Below are 18,533 nucleotides of genomic sequence, written 5' to 3'. Positions count from 1 at the left end.
CCTGGAACAGGGCCAGGCACAAGAGATGGTATGGCATAGGGAAGGGAGCTTGAGCCTTAGCGTAAGAAAACATTCATTCCCATCCAGCCTCCATACTGATTGTCGTTTAACTTCTCAAAACCATTAAAACAATAAGAGAGCCTTGGTTTCCTCACCTGTAAAATGGGCATCATAGTACTTGTTCTACCTAGTTCATAGGGTTGTTGTGAGAAGAGGGTTCTTCAAACCTTACTCATGATGGGAGATATTAGGCACTGAGAGGACACTCAGTGACCGCTTGTTGACTGACTCAATTCCACTCAGCAAAGGTTTATTAAATGCCTGCTATGTTCACAGTACTGCTTTAATAATTAATCATGGGATCCACCTACAAATCAATCAAGAAGCATTCTTTAAGAGCCAACTATTATGTGTCAGGCACTGGGGAACACCAAACCAGAAATTAAAGTCACTGACCCTCAAGAAGCTTACATTCCATCATAGCTATAGAGCAGAAGGGGACCTCAGAGACCATCTGGTTCAACCCCTTCATGTAATATGAAGATGGGCAAACTGAGGCCCTGAACGGTGAAGTAACTTGAGATGGTCACTTATGACTATACCAGCTTTTAAAAATGGGCTCTGAGGGAGCAGCGAGGTGGCGCAGTGGATAGAGCACCAGCCCTGGATTCAGGAGGACCTGAGTTCAAATCCAGCCTCAGACACTTGACACTTGACACTTACTAGTTGTGTGACCCTGGGTAAGTCACTTAACCCCAATTGCCTCACCCAAAAAAAATGGACTCTGAGGAGGGGAGTCATTATTTGTAGGCATTCTGATTCCTTGGCAGAAATTCAATGTTTTTGCAATGTTTTTACCATTCCCCTAAGCCTAGGAAACAAGCAGTCTCATGGACAAGGTTACCATGACCAATTCTAAAATCCCAATAAAAAGCTTTACATGGTCCATGGGTGAAGTCAGAACTCGAACAACTGGCTCACAAGTGAATTTCTCATTCCCGGTCCTAAGCTAATGATCACATTCCAAAATGGGGGAGGGTTGGTGGGGAGTTCCATTCTATAGGATGTGATGCACACACAAGCCAGGACCTACGTGCATCATAGCTGTAAGGTTTGTGAAGTGCTTTAAGGGCATGAGTGCATTTGATCCTCATAATGACCATAAGAGGCAGGTGCTATTATCATCCCCATTTTACAGATGAGGAAAGAAAGGTATAAGGAGCATCATCACAGATCTATAGCTGAATAGAACCTCCAAGGCCTCCTAGTCCAGTTCTCTTGCTTTACCAGTGAGGAAAGGAAAGTCAACCAACTTCTCCACTCTCACACAAGGAATAAGAATCAAAGGGGCATGATTTGAACTCAGTCCTTAGATTCTTCTTTTTCTTTTTTTTTTTAATTTTGTGGGGCAATGGGGGTTAAGTGACTTGCCCAAGGTCACACAGCTAGTAAGTGTCAAGTGTCTAAGGTCAGATTTGAACTCAGGTCCTCCTGAATCCAGGGCCGGTGCTTTATCCACTGTGCCACCTAGCTGCCCCTAGTCCTTAGATTCTTGACTCTTAACTCAGGGTTAGTTCCCCTGGACCACATACATGGCTGGCCAAGGTGACAGAGGCAGTAAGTACCAGAGGTGGTATGCAATATGGAGATATGGAGAGACAGAGACAGAGACAGAGAAGAAAGAGGAGGAAGAGAAAAATGAGGAAGCTGAGGAAGAGAAGAAGGAAGAGGAAGAGGAGCAGGAGCAGGAGCAAGAGGAAGAGGAAGAGGAGGAAGAAGAAAAGAGGCAGAAGAGCAGAGGAGAGGGATAGATAGCTAGCTAGATGGATAAATGGTTAAATGAATAGACAGATGATAGATAGATAAACAATATTTACAGTGTCCTAAAAGTCTTAGTGTAATTTTAAGTTTTAATAACATATATATATATATATACAGTCATTTTTTTTCTCCCTCCTTGAGTGCCTTTTGTAAAGCCTGAGCAGCTAGGTAGTGCCATTGTGGATAGAATGCCTAGCCTGAAGTCAGGAAGATTCATCTTACATGAGTTCAAATCCAACCTCAGACTTTTACTAGCTTGTGTGATTCCAGGCAACTTACCGAACCTCTCTAATTGTTTTTCCTCATCTGTAAAATAGGGGGACTGAATTCTAAGGTCCCTTTTGGCTCTAAATCTATGATCCTAGGTAAACTGTTAACAGTCACGATCACTGGGTGATAGAGAGCTGAAAAGAGGAATGCATGATACCAGGGTTTGTGAAGAAAGAGAGAGAGACAGAGAGAGAAAAAAGAGAGAGGAGGGTAGAAGGGAAAGGGAGGGGGTCAGGGGGAGGGGGAGGGAAGAGAGGGAAGGGGAAAGAGATAATGAATGAAAATGAATGAGGAAGCTGGAAGTTTTCAAAGACAAATGCCATCTATTTCACCTCTTGCCTGGAACAGTCTGGTGATGGGAGATGATTACCTTGGATCTGGTTCTCAACTGCTGAGCACAGAGTAGGGAGAATGTTAGCAGAGAGACCCTCGAGAATGTTGAAATCTTCAATGCTAAAAAGGAACTTCTCTAAGGGCTTGCTGGCTATTGTCTCCAGCTCCTGGACATCCTGGACATTGATTCCTACAACATAGATGGACACCCCTCCTTTCTTCAGCTTGCCGGCCGCCTCGGCCACCTCGTCGTTGGACTCTCCATCCGTTACCAGGATCACTATCTGAGGGATGTTGTCCTTGGCTCTGCTGCCCGCTGATTCGGTGAAATAGGTAGTTCTGAGAAAATCTAAGGCGCTCCCAGTTCGGGTCCCTCCAGTCTGGTAAGGGAGATTCAGTATCTGCTCCAGCACATCACCCTTCAGAGGGAACTGATTGAGTAGAAACGCCTGGTAGATGTTGTCACTGAACTGGGCCAGCCCGACCCGGACCTGGTCCCTGCCAATGTCAAGGCCCAACACCAAGGAGTAGAGGAAGCTCTTCACTTTCTGGAAGTTCTCAGGGCCTATGCTCGTGGAGCTGTCCACCAAGAAGACCAGGTCAGCTACAGCTGCTTTTCTGCAGGCTGGGGTCGGGGTTGGGGAGGGGAGACAACAGTAACACAAGGTGAACATTCTCGGACCTGACATTTCAGTAACTGCACAAGTGAGCTGGCTTCATCTCTCTTGGCATCAGTTTCCATGTCTATAAAAAACAGGGGGCAGCTTAGATCCTCTCAGACATACATCTCAAGCCTGCAATCTATGAACTGCCTTCTGGGATGAGGACCAAATGTAGAGGAAAGCACTTTTAACTGAAACCCAGCAGACAATGGCAAAGTGATCTGGTCTAACTTCCCTGTTCAGACTTAGCTCGCACTATGACCCTTCACACTCTGTTCCAGCCAGACTGGACTGTGTTCCATCCCCCCTCCACTGGATAGAGTGCTAGACCTGGAGTTCGGAAGATCTGAGTTCAAATCCTGCTTCAGACACTTACTAGCTGTATGACCCTGGACAAGTCACTTAACCTCCATCTACCTCACTTTCCCCGACTGGAAAATGGAGCTAATAATAGCACTTGCCTGCTAGAGTTGTTGTGAGGATTAAATGAAATATTTGTAAAGTACTTCCCACAGTGCCTAGCACAAAGTAGGCACTTAATAAATGATTATTCCCACCCTATCCCTCCTTGGGCTATTGTTCATCCCAGCCTTGGTGCCTATAATGACTTTCTGTTGATGTCTCTCCAAGTCCTTCAAGACCTAACTCAGAAACCAACCCCTCCACAAAGTCCTTATCTCCTCCCACCCACAGCCCCATTTAATGTTCTTTACCTCATCACACTTACCATAACTCTCCTGTTGTTGTGTTGTTTCATTCATATCTGACTCTCTGTGACCCCGTTTGGGATTTTCTTAGCAAAGATACAGGAATGGTTTGACATTTCCTTCTCCAGCTCATTTTACAGGTGAGTGAATAAACTGAGGCAAACGGGGGGAAGTGACTTGCCCAGGGTCACAAAGCTAATAAGTGTCTGAGGCTGGATTTGAGCTCAGGAAGGTGAGTTTTTCTATTTCCAAGCCTGGTGCTCTATCCACTACCCATCTAGCTGAAGCACTCTCCAGAGCACCCAAATCCCTCTCCCTTGAATCACAGTTATTTGTGTACCTGTCCTTCTTAAGAGCAGGGTTACATAGCTATTAAATGTTGGAGGCAGGATTTGAACTCAGGTCTTGTGAACTTCAAGCCCAGTTCTCTATCAGCTGTGCAAACTAGCCACCTCTGAGGCCATTTCATTTAGGGATCACAGAATCACAGAATAGATGAGACCTCAGATGCCATCTTGTCCAGCCTAGGCCTGAAGGAGAACCCCTCTCTGTAGCATTCCCAGCAAGTATCTTTGGATTTTCAGCATGTAGCATGGTACTTTTAACACAAAGCTAGGAGCTCACTAAATGTCTACTGAATGCATGCCCAATGAGTTGTTACAACTTCTTCAAACAAGATAACGACATAGATAAAACACTTTGAAAACCTTAAAATGCTATATAAATGCTGGCCATTGTTACCCTCATTACCTGATATTCTCTAGGTGGGGAAATGGGAAGAAGAAAGAAGGTAACATTAGAGGGACTACCTGGAGAGACTTGGGTGCCCTGTTGAGTCGTCTCCACAATTGTGCCACAGAGTGCCAGCAACACGGATTGTGAAAGGTCATCTAGAAAAGAGACATCGACTGCCAAAAAGATAAACTGGTCATCAGGATCACTCGCTATCTCTCTGAGCTCAGAAAAAACAGCACCTTGGAGGCCAATGGTGTACAGCTGGACACCTGCCTTCCTGACTGCCATGGCTGGCCCTTTGATGTCATCCTGCGCTGGCCTGTCCGTGATTAGCACGGCAAGCTGGGGGACCCCTTGGTGTATTCGGCTCCCTGCCATTTCCTGGAAGTGGTTTTCCAGCATGAACCGCAAGGCCTGGCCAGTTTGGGCATCACCAGGCTTGAATTTCAACCTCTGGATATGCCCCAAGACATCTTCCTTGCGTTGATAGGTACTGAGGGAAAACTCTGTGCTGGGTACGTTGCTGTACTGGATCAGGCCTACTCTGATTTTATCTTTGCCGAGATCAAGGCCACTGACCAATGTAGATAAGAGGTCTTGAACATTTCGGGATTTTTCTGGGCCTCCGCTGGAATCCACCAGGAATATGACATCTGCGACTGAAGCCTCCCTACAGACTAGAAAAGACAGGCTGTGAATTAAAGGAAAGTCACACAAAACCAACAATTATGGATCAAATACAGAGACTGATTTGACCCAAAAGAGAAAGTGACATGGGTCAACTTACCTGTTTCCCACCTCTTCTCCCTCTCTAATCTCCCCTTCCCACCTTGGCCATGTGTGACCAGGCCAGTCAAGTCAGCTGACTTGGATTACGCAGGGAGAAAAAAAATCTTTCCTTCCCTCTGCCTTGCCATACCACCCTCCCACCTGCCCCATGCCAACTGTAGACAGAACACCAGGATGGGTGAAGAAGTATCGCTGACAAGAGAAATAGAGAAACTATCCTGGAATGGTTTTAGTCCAGAATCAAAATGCTACCATATCATATTATAGGATCATAGACTAGAGCTACAAGTACCTTCAAGGTCAACTCCTTATTTTCCCAGATAGGAGAACTAAGGAGGGAGGTTACATGACCTGCCTGATGTCAGCCAGGTTGGGATTTGAACCCACCACCTTCTCTTATTGTACTGGACAGCCTCGTCAAGCTCTTACTCAACCCTTCATACTGTTTGGCACTATTTGTACAGGAACTACAAGCTATAAAGATACAAGCAGGATGGCTGTCTTCCAGAGAAAAACCGCCTGAGATGGACAACACCAGTGCTTGCATACTTCAAGGACTCATAACTTCACTGATGTAGGTGTTCCCTCTAGCAGCATAGACTGCCAGGCTTCTGTGAATTAACAGATGGTTGCCAAAAGAAGTTTCATTTCCCTTTGGCCAGCCTGGGGATGAACCTCTCTGAATTGATCTAGGTGAATGCTCAGACCACACACATACATTTCCTCTTTCTTCTGTACATGAAATATTTTTCACCCTGAAAAGACTGTTGGATAGGCAGGAAATAAGAAAGAACTCTTAGCCAGGTATATTACTCTACTGGATGCAAATGATAAAAATACTAAAGAAAACCACGAATAAAAGTCAATTCTATCCAACTCAACACTTATTGATGAATTGAATAAGAATTAATTAATTAATTTTCAAATCATTATCCTAATAACTTCCCACTTTGAGGCAGCTAAGTGGTTCAGTGGATAGAGTACCAAGGAGGACTCCTCTTCCTGAGTTCAAATTTGGCCTCAGACACTAACTAGATGTGTGACCCTAGGCAAGTCATTTAACCCTGTTTGCCTCAGTTTCCTCATTTGTAAAATGAGCTGGACCCCAAATGGCGTCACAATGAGAACAACGCAATTGAAACAAAAGTGAAAAAAGTATATCACTTTGCAAATTGTAACTTATTTGAATCTCCTAATGACCTTCCTAGGTACTAAAAGTGAGATTCTTCTCATCTTACAAATGAGAATCCTGAGAAACATTAAATGACTTACACAAAGCCACACAATTTGCAAGTGCCCAAGGTGGGATCCAAACCCAGGCGTCTCCTAACTATGTATGAAAGTCCTTTGGTGTATATACCTCACTACTTCCCACTCATCAAAATCTTACCTTTTGAGATTTCCCAATTACTATCCTTCATGCATTCTACACTCCAGCATGCTTGCTGTTATGGATACCTATTGTGAGGGCCAAATTTAATATAGGGAGAGTTAATTGAGTGGCTCACCATAATACTGGGGTCCTGGAAATAATGAGGGACCTCTAGACCCAAAGCTCCCTCCCCTTCAAACTGCCTTTTAAGATATTTCTCCCAGGCCAATAAGAAGGGAGTCTAACAGCCTCTTTTCCACAAAAGAATCAGGTTTTATTAATGGGAATAAAATAAACAGCAAAGGTGAAATTAATAAAATCAAAGACAAGGGAAAAAGAAACACAGATAATCCCCCTAACTCTAACCTAAGTCTATACAATCCCCAAACTCACTTCCAGTTCAGCTAATTCAAAAGAGCAGGGCTCCTATGTTAACTCACCACCTGAGGTCCATAGCTTCAATAGAAAACAGCTTTGCAGCCTGGGCCCGCAGGACAAAACTGCTAATAAAGAACCTCTTTCTCATCTGCTCCTGCAGCTCACACCACCAGAAAGAAGGTGACTCTGGAAAGAGCCTGAGCTCCCCTCAGCAAGCGTTTACTCTCCCTCCCCCAAACAGGGAGGTCTTTCAAACTGCCTGCGGAGAGTGGTTTCTCCTGCTATCAGCAGCATACGTCACTCAGGACAGGACAGGTGTGGCCCATCCCAATCAGTCTGCCAAGTTCCATTATCTTACCACACTATGCCTATGCCTAGGTTATCTACCATGGCCTTGAATGTTCTTGGTCTTCACCTCCATTTTGTGGAAATACCTGATGCCCTTCAGTGCATAGGTAAAGGGTCACCTCCTACAATAAGCATTTCCAAATCCCCTCAGTTGTTACTTCTTGCTTAAAATGATTTTCTATTTTTTCTAATCTATTTACCAAGCTATATACATATTGTTCCTCTCTTTGGAAAGTAAGGTCCTTGAAGTCATGGATTTTTTCAGTTTTGTCTTTGTGTCCATGGGGCCTAAGACAGTGCCTGGAACATAGTTTTTAATTAAGAGTTGTTGAATTGAATTGAATGAGAGATAGAAGGAATCTGAGAGATAGTGGGATTCCAGTTCATCACTATCAACTCCTTTCATTTTAAAGATGAAGGATCAGATCTAATCCAATCCAAGAAACATTTGTAAAGTGCCTACTATATGCCAAGCACATAGTGCTAAGTGCTGGGGATACAATTAATAAAGATAAAGGTCTAGAACTGGACAGTTATCTATAGCTCAAAGGTTATCTAGCCCAAACCCCCCATTTTACAGAGGAGGAAACTGAGACTCCTCTCAGTGGGTTTAAATCCCACCTCTGACACCTCAGGAAAGGGAAGTGACTTGATTTGAACTTCTGTCCTCTGATTTCAAAACTATGATCCTTTTCACTGAGGGGACAAAATCACTTGCACCACATCAAACAGTGAGTAACCCAGCAAGGACCAGATGTTTAGGGGTTTTCTGCTTCCCATACCAGATTGCCTCTAATCTATCACACTTACAAATACACAGAATAATTAAGATTAAATATTCCTATTAAGAGCAGCCTAAAGATCAAGGGATCTGGGGAAAAGAGAATGTGGAGAAGAATGTAACATTTACAGAGTGGGGGAAAGTTAGCATTCCTTAACAAGGCAATCACTCAAGGAAGCTTTCTTCAGCAAGAACCCACAGATCTTGGGGGCAGTTCACAAAGCCAAGTAGCACCCTTCATGAAAAAACAGAAAATGGAAAATGGAGTTGAGCTAGTGATTGCAATTGGAACCCAATTCTACCTTCTTTCTGCCTGAAGGAAAGAACACCACCCTGCTGACTAGAGAGAATTCCAAGTGTACTACAGCCTGGCCTTCTAGAGTTCTCATTGTGGTCTATTGAAAGAGAAATAAAATACAGACTACCAAGCCCCTAACTCTTATTCTGTTATCAAGAAAAACCCCTTGGCTGTACACAAAAAATTTCTTTGGGAAGTATTAATTGGTTTAATCTTGGACAAGGATTTAGGTGACATCAAGACAAGTGTCATGTCTTCAGACATCATTTCTTTCTCTGCTCTATTCACTAGCTACCCCCTTTCTATTTACTTTGCCATATTTTAAAATAATAATGAAATATTAAAATATTAAAAAATTTTAAAAGAACTACTTTGTCATATTTTTTAATAATAAAAAGCCTATTACTGCCAAAGCTCCCATTCGTTGTCATATCAGAGATGAAGGCAAAATTAAGATAGCTTTAAGTTAGCTTGGATAGAGTTTATTTTTCCCACAAAGACTCACTACTGTATTCAAATACATAAACTTCCATGAGGTCTCCATGGAAAACTACAGAGGAGCAGACGATATTTTCTCAATTAGCCTTTCATCTTACAAAAGCCCCAACAACCTATTAAAATGAAAATGAAGAAAGCGAAAAGTATCACCAGTTATAGATAAAGCCATCAATCTCATCAGTAAACACAGAAGCTACTCCTCCAATCTGGGTACTTCTGCCAGATAAAATAAAACAAAATGAACATTAACATGTCTACAAGTGGGGCAGCTAGGTGGCGCAGTGGATAGAGCACTGGCCCTGGATTCAGGAGGACCTGAGTTCAAATCCGGCCTCAGGCACTTAACACTTACTAGCTGTGTGACCCTGGGCAAGTCACTTAACCCCAATTGCCTTACCAAAAAAAAGAAAGAAAGAAAGAAACATGTCTACAAAATAGATTTTCTATGCAATTAAAGTCTTCAGACTCAATTGTTAATTTCTGCCTTAATTGTTATATTTTTAAAAAATGAAATTGCTCATCCACAGTTCAGTTGGGGAAACATCTAGAGATACGGGAAACAAGTGGGACGGTAGAAAGAATGTTGGGTTTGGAATCTGAAAATCTTTGCTTGGAACCCAGCTTTTCTTCTGATGAGCTCTGTGATCTTGGGTCTTGCTCTGTCTCTCTTTGGGCCTTGGTTTTCCCATTTGTAAAACAAGGGCTTAGACCCAGGTGGCTTCTAAGGTCCCTGCCAGATGTAGATACATGATTCTACCTTTCAAATTTTTCCTATTTTGCTAATTGTGGATTCTTCTGCCACCTTTTTAACTTCTCATTGAAACTATGCTGCTACCAATGCATGGTTACCAATGTAATTATCAGCTGCAAACAGAACCAGAAGATTATATATTACCATTTATCTGCGGCTTGACTGAGCAGAAGGTAGCTGCCGAAAGAATGACCCAAAACAGGGGTTGTGATGCATCCATGTCAGCACCAGGCCTAGAAAAAGAAAGAAACTAGGATTAAGACGTCTTCTAAAGGAACAGCAAAACCTTCCTAACAATCGAGCAGAAGAAGTCAAGCATTATTGCTTTGAGAGTACTGAGAACAAGTGATCTGCAAGTCCAGTGAGGAAGGGATTTTTAAATGCCCAAAACAGGCCCTTCATAACTCAAATCTATCCAAAAAAATTTACCACAGAGGAGGAGAATAAATGAGTCAAGGGGTAGGATTCCTGTATCGCAGACTGAAATGAGTGGACAGAAAATAAATATTTCAAGAGGACTGTGTTTGTATAAAATCAAAGTTCAGCATGATAAACATTTGTATAGAGTTGTAAATACATTTAACTATCTCAGGAGGACATCTGTCCTTGACTCAGCCTGAAAATATTTTCTGTGGTCTCTCTCTGAAGCATCTAGATGTTCAATTTTCTTCCTGACCCTTGAATCCATCTCCAAATTCTTTCAAGAAAAGCATTAATTTTTCAATTATGTCCCCATTTGCAGAATAGGCATAGCACAAAGAACAGAATGTATGGAAAAGAAACTGTTCTTTAACAGACTCTGACTCCATCATGACTCTTGCCTCCATCTTTTTCTGTCACTCATAGAGCTACCACCTTGGTTCAGGCTCCATCATTCCTCTTGCCTAGACAGTTTTACAAAAGCTTCCTAACTGGTTTCCTAGCTTTCAGTCTCTCTGCTCTCCAATCCATCCTCCATACAGCTGCCAAAATAATCTTCCTACTACTCAGATCTTACATTGTCATTCTCCTGGGCAAAAAAATTTTAATGGCCCCCCTTTGCCTATAGAAAAAAATACAAATGCCTTAGCTCGACATTAAGCCTCCCCCCGCCCCAGTTTGCCTCTGACCTATCCTTTCAGACTTAGTTCATTCCCTTGCTTTCATATTAGCTGTTCCTCAAACAACCTTCCCCCTATGGAGAGCCTTAACTGATTCCCTTAGCCTGAGAAGTCGCACCTGGAAGTTACGTCAATGACCCAGGCATTTGTCCCCTGAGCCATTAAAGTTTTGAGGATAATTTCAATTCCTTTTCAAAAAGAAAAAGAAAAGAAAACTAGCCTAGACTACCTGGAAGGTATTGCTCTTAGTACATCCTTCCACCCATCTTGTGTGCAATTTGTATATACTTCATTGTATATATGTAGCCTCCCTGATAAGATGTAACCTTGAGAACAAACACTGACATTTCATTTTTGACTTTGTACCCATAGTGCTTACCACAATATCTGACACAGTCTTCACATAATAAATGCTAACCGATTATCAGATTGATTGAATATGAATAGAAAATGCTTCTTTCTCTTTTGTTTTCTTACCTATTCATTCTCACGAATATCTACAATAGCAATAACCTATTCCCCCAACATCTGGGGTGGTCCCTATTGAGATACTAATAAGCCTACTCTCTGATCATATTATACCTTCCGGCTCCAGCCTTTGCTTCCTACCGGGCACTCCAGTAACCACCCTGGAGCCCTGGGCTCTCGAGTATTTAGAATTTTCCATGTGTAGCACAGATCCAGAACACCCACCACCACCACCACCATGTTGCTTTCTGGTCATCTTCATTTCAAGTCACTGCATGGGTATTCTTCCCAGCCCCACCCCTCTTCCACTGATAGCTCCGGAAACAATAATCAAATCACCATTTCCATCCCTGCAAAAAAAATGAGTCAACCAATTTCCCCGTGGCTCCATTGTCCATCACTATGATTTTGTAGCCAAAACACTTCCCTGTCCCTCACTCCCCAGAAATGTGCTATCTTAGATAAGCTCCTGGAGGGTGGGGACTATCTTGCTTTTTGTATTTGTAACCCCCAGCACTTAGCATAGTGCCCAGGGTATATAGTAAGCCCTTTATAAATGCTTTCATTCATTCATTCTGGAAGAAACCTCCTGATAATACTTCCCAGCCAGAAGTTTTACCAGCTTTCCTAAGAATCCACTTCCCTGGACAGAGAAAGCCCATGAAAGACCTGTCTGTGGAAAGAATGTAAGTTCATGCTCCAAATGATTCTATCAAGTCTATATTCCTTGCAGGGATGGTTCAATGTTAGAAAAACTATCTGTCTAGTTGATCATATCAATAACAAAAGTAACAGAAATCACATGATCTTCTCAATAGATACAGAAAGGGCTCTTGACAAAATACAGCACCCATTCCTATTAAAAACACTAAAGAGAGGGCAGCTAGTTGGTGCAGTGGATAAAGCACTGGTCCTGGATTTAGGAGGACCTCAGTTCAAATCTGGCCTCAGACACTTGACACTTACTAGCTGTGTGACCCTGGGCAAGTCACTTAACCCTCATTGCCCTGAAACACACACACACACACACACACACACACACACACACACACACACGAAAACATATTAATAAATGGAGTTTTCCCTAAAATAATAAGTAATATCTATGTAAAACTATCATCAAGTATTATATGTCATGGGGTGTGATATTTAAAATCTAAATTGTGGTCACCTTAAATTAGAAGCTTCAGCACCAGTCTTTGGGCATTAAACATTTATTAAAGCATACAGGTATTCACAAGTTCAGAAAGTTAAGAAAAGGCCTATCTAGCCTTGAGTTCCAGCCTGGTTGGGTTCTTCCTCAAGTCCTCTGCCAGGAGCCACCAACTCTCTAGCAAGGTGATTGTGGAAGCTTTTTATAGGTCTGAAACAGAGGCGGTCCTTACACACTGCTTCAAGCTGATTGGTTGGTGTCATCCAAATCCAGTCTATCTCCTGAGAACAATACCTTCTTAAGGGATAGCCAGGTGTAATTACAATCCAGTTAACTTGAAGTAGGCTAATCAGTAGTCAATTACTCTCACTTGATTCAATCAGTCTAGATTAATCTCCAGGTGGGTCTTTGAGTATCTGCGAAATCCCATTATTTCATCACAGGGGTTAAGCCAGAAGCTTTCCCAATAAGATCAGGGGTGAAACAAGGACGCCCCATTATCACCACTGTTATTCAATATTGTACTAGAAATGTTAACTTTAGCAATAAGACAAGAAAAAGAAATTGAAGGAATTAGAAGAGGTAATGAGGAAACAAAACCATCACTCTGCAGATGATATGATGGTGTACTTAGAGAATCCTAGAGAATCAATTAAAATTATTTGAAATAATTAACAACTTTAGCAAAGTTGCAGGATATAAAATAAATCATTAGCATTTCTATATATTACTAACAAAACCCAGGAGCAAGAGATAGAAAGAGAAATTCCATTTAAAATAACTGTAGACAGGGGGCAGCTAGATGGCATAGTGGATAGAGTATCGGCCCTGGAGTCAGGAGGACCTGAGTTCAAATCAGACACTTAACACTTACTGGCTGTGTGACCCTGGGCAAGTCACTTAACCCCAATTGCCTCACAAAAAAAAAAACTGTAGACAATATAAAATATTTGGGAGTCTACCTATCAAGACAAAGCCAAAAACTACATGAACACAATTATAATACACTTTTCACACAAATAAAGTCAGATCTAAATAACTGAGAAAATATCAATTGCTCAGGGATTAGGCTGAGCTAATATAATAAAAATGACAATTCTACTTAATTTATTCATTCCATGTCATACCAATCAAACTACCAAAATTATTTTATAGAGCTAGAAAAAAATAATAAAAGTCATCTGGAAAAACAAAAGGTCAAGAATATCGAGGGAATGAATGGGGTGGGGGGAGAAATGCAAAGGAAGGTAGCCTGACCATAGTAGATCTAAAATATATTATAAAGCATAAATCACCAAAACTATTTTGTTTTAGCTAATAAATAGAATGATAGATCAATGGTATAGGTTAGGCAAAGGAGACACAGAAGTAAATGACTATAGTAATCTACTGTTTGATAAACCCAAAGACTCCATCTTCTGGGATAAGAACTCATTATTTGACAAAAACTGCTGGGATGACTGGAAAGCAGTTTGGCAGAAACTAAGCATATACCAACATCTCATGCCATATACCAAAATAAAGTCAAAATATGTACATGATTTAGACAGAAAGGGTGATACCATAAGAAAATTAGGAAAACAAGGAATAGTTTACTTGGCAGATCTATGGAGAAGAGAAAAATGTATGACCAAACAAGAGATAGAGAACATTATGAAATGAAAAATGTAATTTTTATTACATTAAATTTAAAAGGTTTTGCACAAACAAAACCAATGCAACCAAGAGTAAAAGGAAAGCAGAAAGTCTGAATGCAGATTGAAACATACTATTTTCACTTTTTTGTTGTTGCTTTTTTCTTTCTTGCAATAATTTCTCCTTGACCTGGGAGCTCTGGAACTTGGCTTTAATATTCCTGAGAGGTTTCATTTTGGGATCTCTTTCAGGGAGTGATCAATGAATTCTTTCAATTTCTATTTTACTGTCTGCTTCTAGAATATCAGGGCAATTTTCCGTGACAATTTCCTGGAAGATGATTTCTAAGCTCTTTCCTCAATCATGGTTTTCAGGTAGTTCAATAATTTTCAAATTATCTCTCCTGGATCTATTTTCCAGGTCAGCTATTTTTCAAGGAGATATTTCACATTGCCCTCTATTTTTTTTATTCATTTGGATTTGCTTAAATGTGTCTTGATTTTTCATAAAGTCATTTAGCTTCTATTTGCTCAATCCTAATTTTTAAGCAATGATTTTCTTCAGAGAGCTTTTGTACCTCCTTTCCCATTTGGCCAATTTGGCTTTTCAAACTGTTGACTTTTTCTTCATGACTCTCCTTCATCACTCTCATTTCTCTTTCCATTTTTTCCTCTACGTCTCTTACTTTATCTTCAAAGTCCTTTTTTGAGAGCTTCTATGGCCTGAGACCAATTTATATTTTTCTTGGAAGCTTTGAATGTAGGAGCCCTGATGTTGCTATCATCTTCTGTGGGTGCACCTCAATCTTCCTTGTCACTAAAGAAACTTTCCATGGTCCGCATCTTTCTCTGTCTCCTCATCTTGCCTATCTTTTACTTGACTTTTAACTCCTCCTTAAAATGGGGCACTGCTTCCAGGATGGACTGTCCCAAGCTTCAGAGATCTAAGATGGTTTGATTTAAGGAGGGGCAAGTTCCTCACTCACCTGGCCTGTTCTCAGGTCCATAAATAACCCCAGGTCAACTTTCTAATTAACCAGGCAACAAAACTGTGTGCTGTGGTTGTTAACTCTGACAAACCTGCACCCCTCCCACTCCTGGGCCACCGCCACTCAAGCTTACTTCCTGGTTCCCAGCAGGGGTGAAACACCCAAGTTCCACCTCAACACCAGCAGAGACCCCTGTAATTTCCCCCTGGCCAGCCACTCTGTCCTCTCACCAGACTGTGAGCTTAATTCCAGACAACACTGGTGCTGCAGCTGATTCAGAGGCTCTGGGGGTCTCTTTCTCTGGCTCAGCCTGCCTGGGACTGGATCTGTGTGAATGTGACCACTGGTTGGGCTCCCCTTCTGCCCCGGCACAGAAACCCCCTCCTGCCAACCTTCTAAGCTATCTTTGGCTAGAAAATTATCTAAACCCTTTCTTTTGTGGGTTCTGCTGCTCCAGGAATTGTCCTATGGCATTATTTGGAGGGTTTTTGGAGTGATCTTGCCATGAGTTCCAACAGCTTATTGCCTTTCCTCCACCGTCTTGGCTCCTCCCTGGAAATCTGCTTTTTTCTTTCTCATGGTTTTTTTTTCTTTTGTTCTGATTCTTCTTTCACAATATTATTAATGTAGAAATATGTTTAACATGATTGTAAATATATAACCTATATCAGATTGCTTGCTGTCTTGGGGAGAGATGGGGGGAGAGGGAGGGAGAAAAATTTGGAATTTAAAATCTTATAAAAATGAATGTTGAAAACTATATGTAATCAGGAAAAAATATTATTAAGTAAAAAGAAAAAAACATATTCCTAAAGCGATCACTAAAAAAAAAAAAATCCAAGCACTCATTATTTTAATTATATCAGGAGATAATACATTAATATTAAAAATTCTCAGGTTAGCTAGGTCAAGTAGAAAATAAGCTAGAAGAGGATCTATTCTTCCATTATTTTCATTATTAGTATTATCACTATTGTCACTATTATTCATAGAAATGAAGAATTAGAAGAGTACAAGCCAATAATTATTATTTTCAGTAAGGCCCAAATAAATCACAGCAACCATTAAGGGAAAACTCCTGCAAAGGCCAACAGCTTTTTATAATAGCATAGCAGCTGTGTGTATGTTTAATGGCCATGAGGCAAAAAATAACTGTGCATTCAGCACTTAATAGCAGTGATGTTCTACATCAAATATACTCTGCCCTGATGACTACATATCGGGAATTGACTCTCTTGGCTTAAGCTGCTGAGGCAGTTTTACGTTCAACTGTATAACAGTGAGGATGAAGACAAGAGCAACAGATTCTATGAGTGGTGGCAGATCCCTCCAGTGGGACTGATTCTAGGAAAAACAAATTCACAAGGGTAACCTGGGTCCCTAAATTTTAACTGAAATTTCTCCAGGAGTCTTAAGAACCAAGGAATTTTTTTAAATCATATCTCCACCAGTATTGTATATATTGTAGCAATAATCCATGGGTTTGGTCAGTCAGGAGAGACTTCCAAGGTCATCTCATCCAAAAAGAGGGAGTCAGAACACAGTGGAATTTATCACTTCATCTCTCTAGGCCTCAGTTTCCTTATCTGGAAAATAAGAGAGTTTTACTAAATGATCTTTAAAGTCCCTTTCAACTCTAAAATCTATGATCCTATATACTCTGACTTCAAACAGAATTCTTTCAACCTCAACAAATAGTCATTTAGCCTCTGCTTGATAAATTCCAGGGAAGTAGAACTACCCACAAGGATAGACTGTGCTATTTTTAGATAGTTTTAAATTTTAGGAAATTTTCCCCCTAACGTCGAGTCAAAATCTTTCACATCATAACTTCCTCCCATAGTTGCTGGCATCACTATTTCAAGGTAAGACTAACTTTTCACTACTAAGACAGACAGGGGATTGTTATGGCCAGGTAGAAATGGAGACAACTCCCTAGACATACAATATGCAACTCTACAAACTGACTCTTTAATGAAATGCTTTGTCTAATGGGCTTTTTTTTAAGGGAAGGTAAGATTTTAGTATGGATTTTCTAGTGGGTATGGAATATGTACAAAATATGAGCTCTTAGAACTTGCTATGCCTTATAGAAATGTTTTGTTAATATGCCTTAAAGGAAAGGTAAAAAGGTAAGATTGAATTGGGGGGGGGGAGGGGGAGGGGGAGAAGAAATAGAAAATTTCCTCATCTTAAACTATAAATGGCCTTGACCTTGGTTGATTAAAGTTAAATTTGAAATTAGAGAGACATTTGGGGATAGAGGAAAGCATATTGGACTGGTAGTCAGGAGAATTGGGGGTCTAATTCCAGTTCTGCCATTAACAAGCTCTTTTGGTTTTGGCTTTTGGGTTTTTTGGTTTGTTTGTTTTGGTTTTGGCTGGGCAATGAGGGTTAAGTGACTTGTCCAGGGTCACACAGCTAGTAAGTGTCAAGTGTCTGAGGCCGGATTTGAACTCAGGGCCTCCTGAATCCAGGGTCAGTGCTTTATTCACTGAGCCACCTAGCTGCCACCCTTTTGTTTTTGTTTTTGGTTTTGTTGTTTTGGTTTTGGCTGGGCAATGAGGATTAAGTGACTTGCCCAGGGTCACACAACAAGCTCTTTTAACTTTGGGAAATTAGTTTACTTTTCCCAGCTTTGGTCTCCCCATCTGTAAAATAATGGGGTCACATTAAATTATTTTAAAATAATTTCTAGCTCTAAAATTCTGGGATATGCAAATTACTATAATCTAATACAATCTTTTATCCTTCCACCCAATGTTGTAAATAGAATGCAGCAACTGGGGTTTTAATTCAGGACACCAATATTTAAGGAGTGCAAAAACTAAACATATGTATTCCTTAAAAGTTGATATAAAATGTGATTTGTCCTCTTTATCCCAGGCACATTTCCTGCTCCTTGTCCTAGGTGCCAAAACCACTAGTTTGGCTCTGTTTTCACCTCTGATTCACACCAAACCTCAGCCAACTTCATCCAGACCTACTGTTCCTTGGTGCCTCCCTGTGACCCCATTAACATCTCCCTTCCCAGTTTCAATTGACTCCATAACTAGCCTTAACTCTAACATATGCTACCTAAATGACCACCTAGTCACCCTCCTAGGAACCCTCATTCACCTGACCTGCTGTTGCTCCCCACCCAATAATCCTCAACCCACGATAATTCTCACCATCTGGTTTCTACCCTCCTATCCTTGGGCTACTAAGCGGCACTGAAGAAAGTCTCTAAATTAAGAACTTCAGCTGAGCCCCATAATCATTCTGTTGTTGTTCAGTCATGTCTGAACATGTCACTTTGTGACCCCATTTGGGGTTTTTTGGTGGGGGCAAAGATACTGAAGTGGTTTGCCATTTCCTTCACAGATTTCATTGCACAGATCAGGAAATTGAGGTAAATAGGGTTAAGTGACCTACCCAGGGTCACACAGCTAGTAAGTAATCTA

The 18,533-nt window shown here is 41.2% G+C and overlaps 1 protein-coding gene across 1 annotated transcript in view; it reads right to left on the bottom strand.

The window, feature by feature from the left end:
• The window catches only part of LOC122728689 (collagen alpha-4(VI) chain-like), a 105,896-nt gene extending 95,933 nt beyond the window's left edge, over positions 1 to 9,963 (bottom strand). The window contains 3 exon segments of the mRNA XM_043967491.1: positions 2,462 to 3,049; positions 4,603 to 5,205; positions 9,888 to 9,963. Of these exon segments, the coding sequence (XP_043823426.1) occupies positions 2,462 to 3,049; positions 4,603 to 5,205; positions 9,888 to 9,963 (1,267 nt within the window).
• Positions 9,964 to 18,533: the final 8,570 nt, after the last annotated feature.

This window comes from Dromiciops gliroides, chromosome 5 (assembly GCF_019393635.1).
Source record: "Dromiciops gliroides isolate mDroGli1 chromosome 5, mDroGli1.pri, whole genome shotgun sequence".
Lineage (NCBI taxonomy): Eukaryota > Metazoa > Chordata > Mammalia > Microbiotheria > Microbiotheriidae > Dromiciops > Dromiciops gliroides.
The sequence above is the reverse complement of the archived record's forward strand: the minus strand, read 5'-3'. Positions and strand labels throughout refer to the sequence as shown.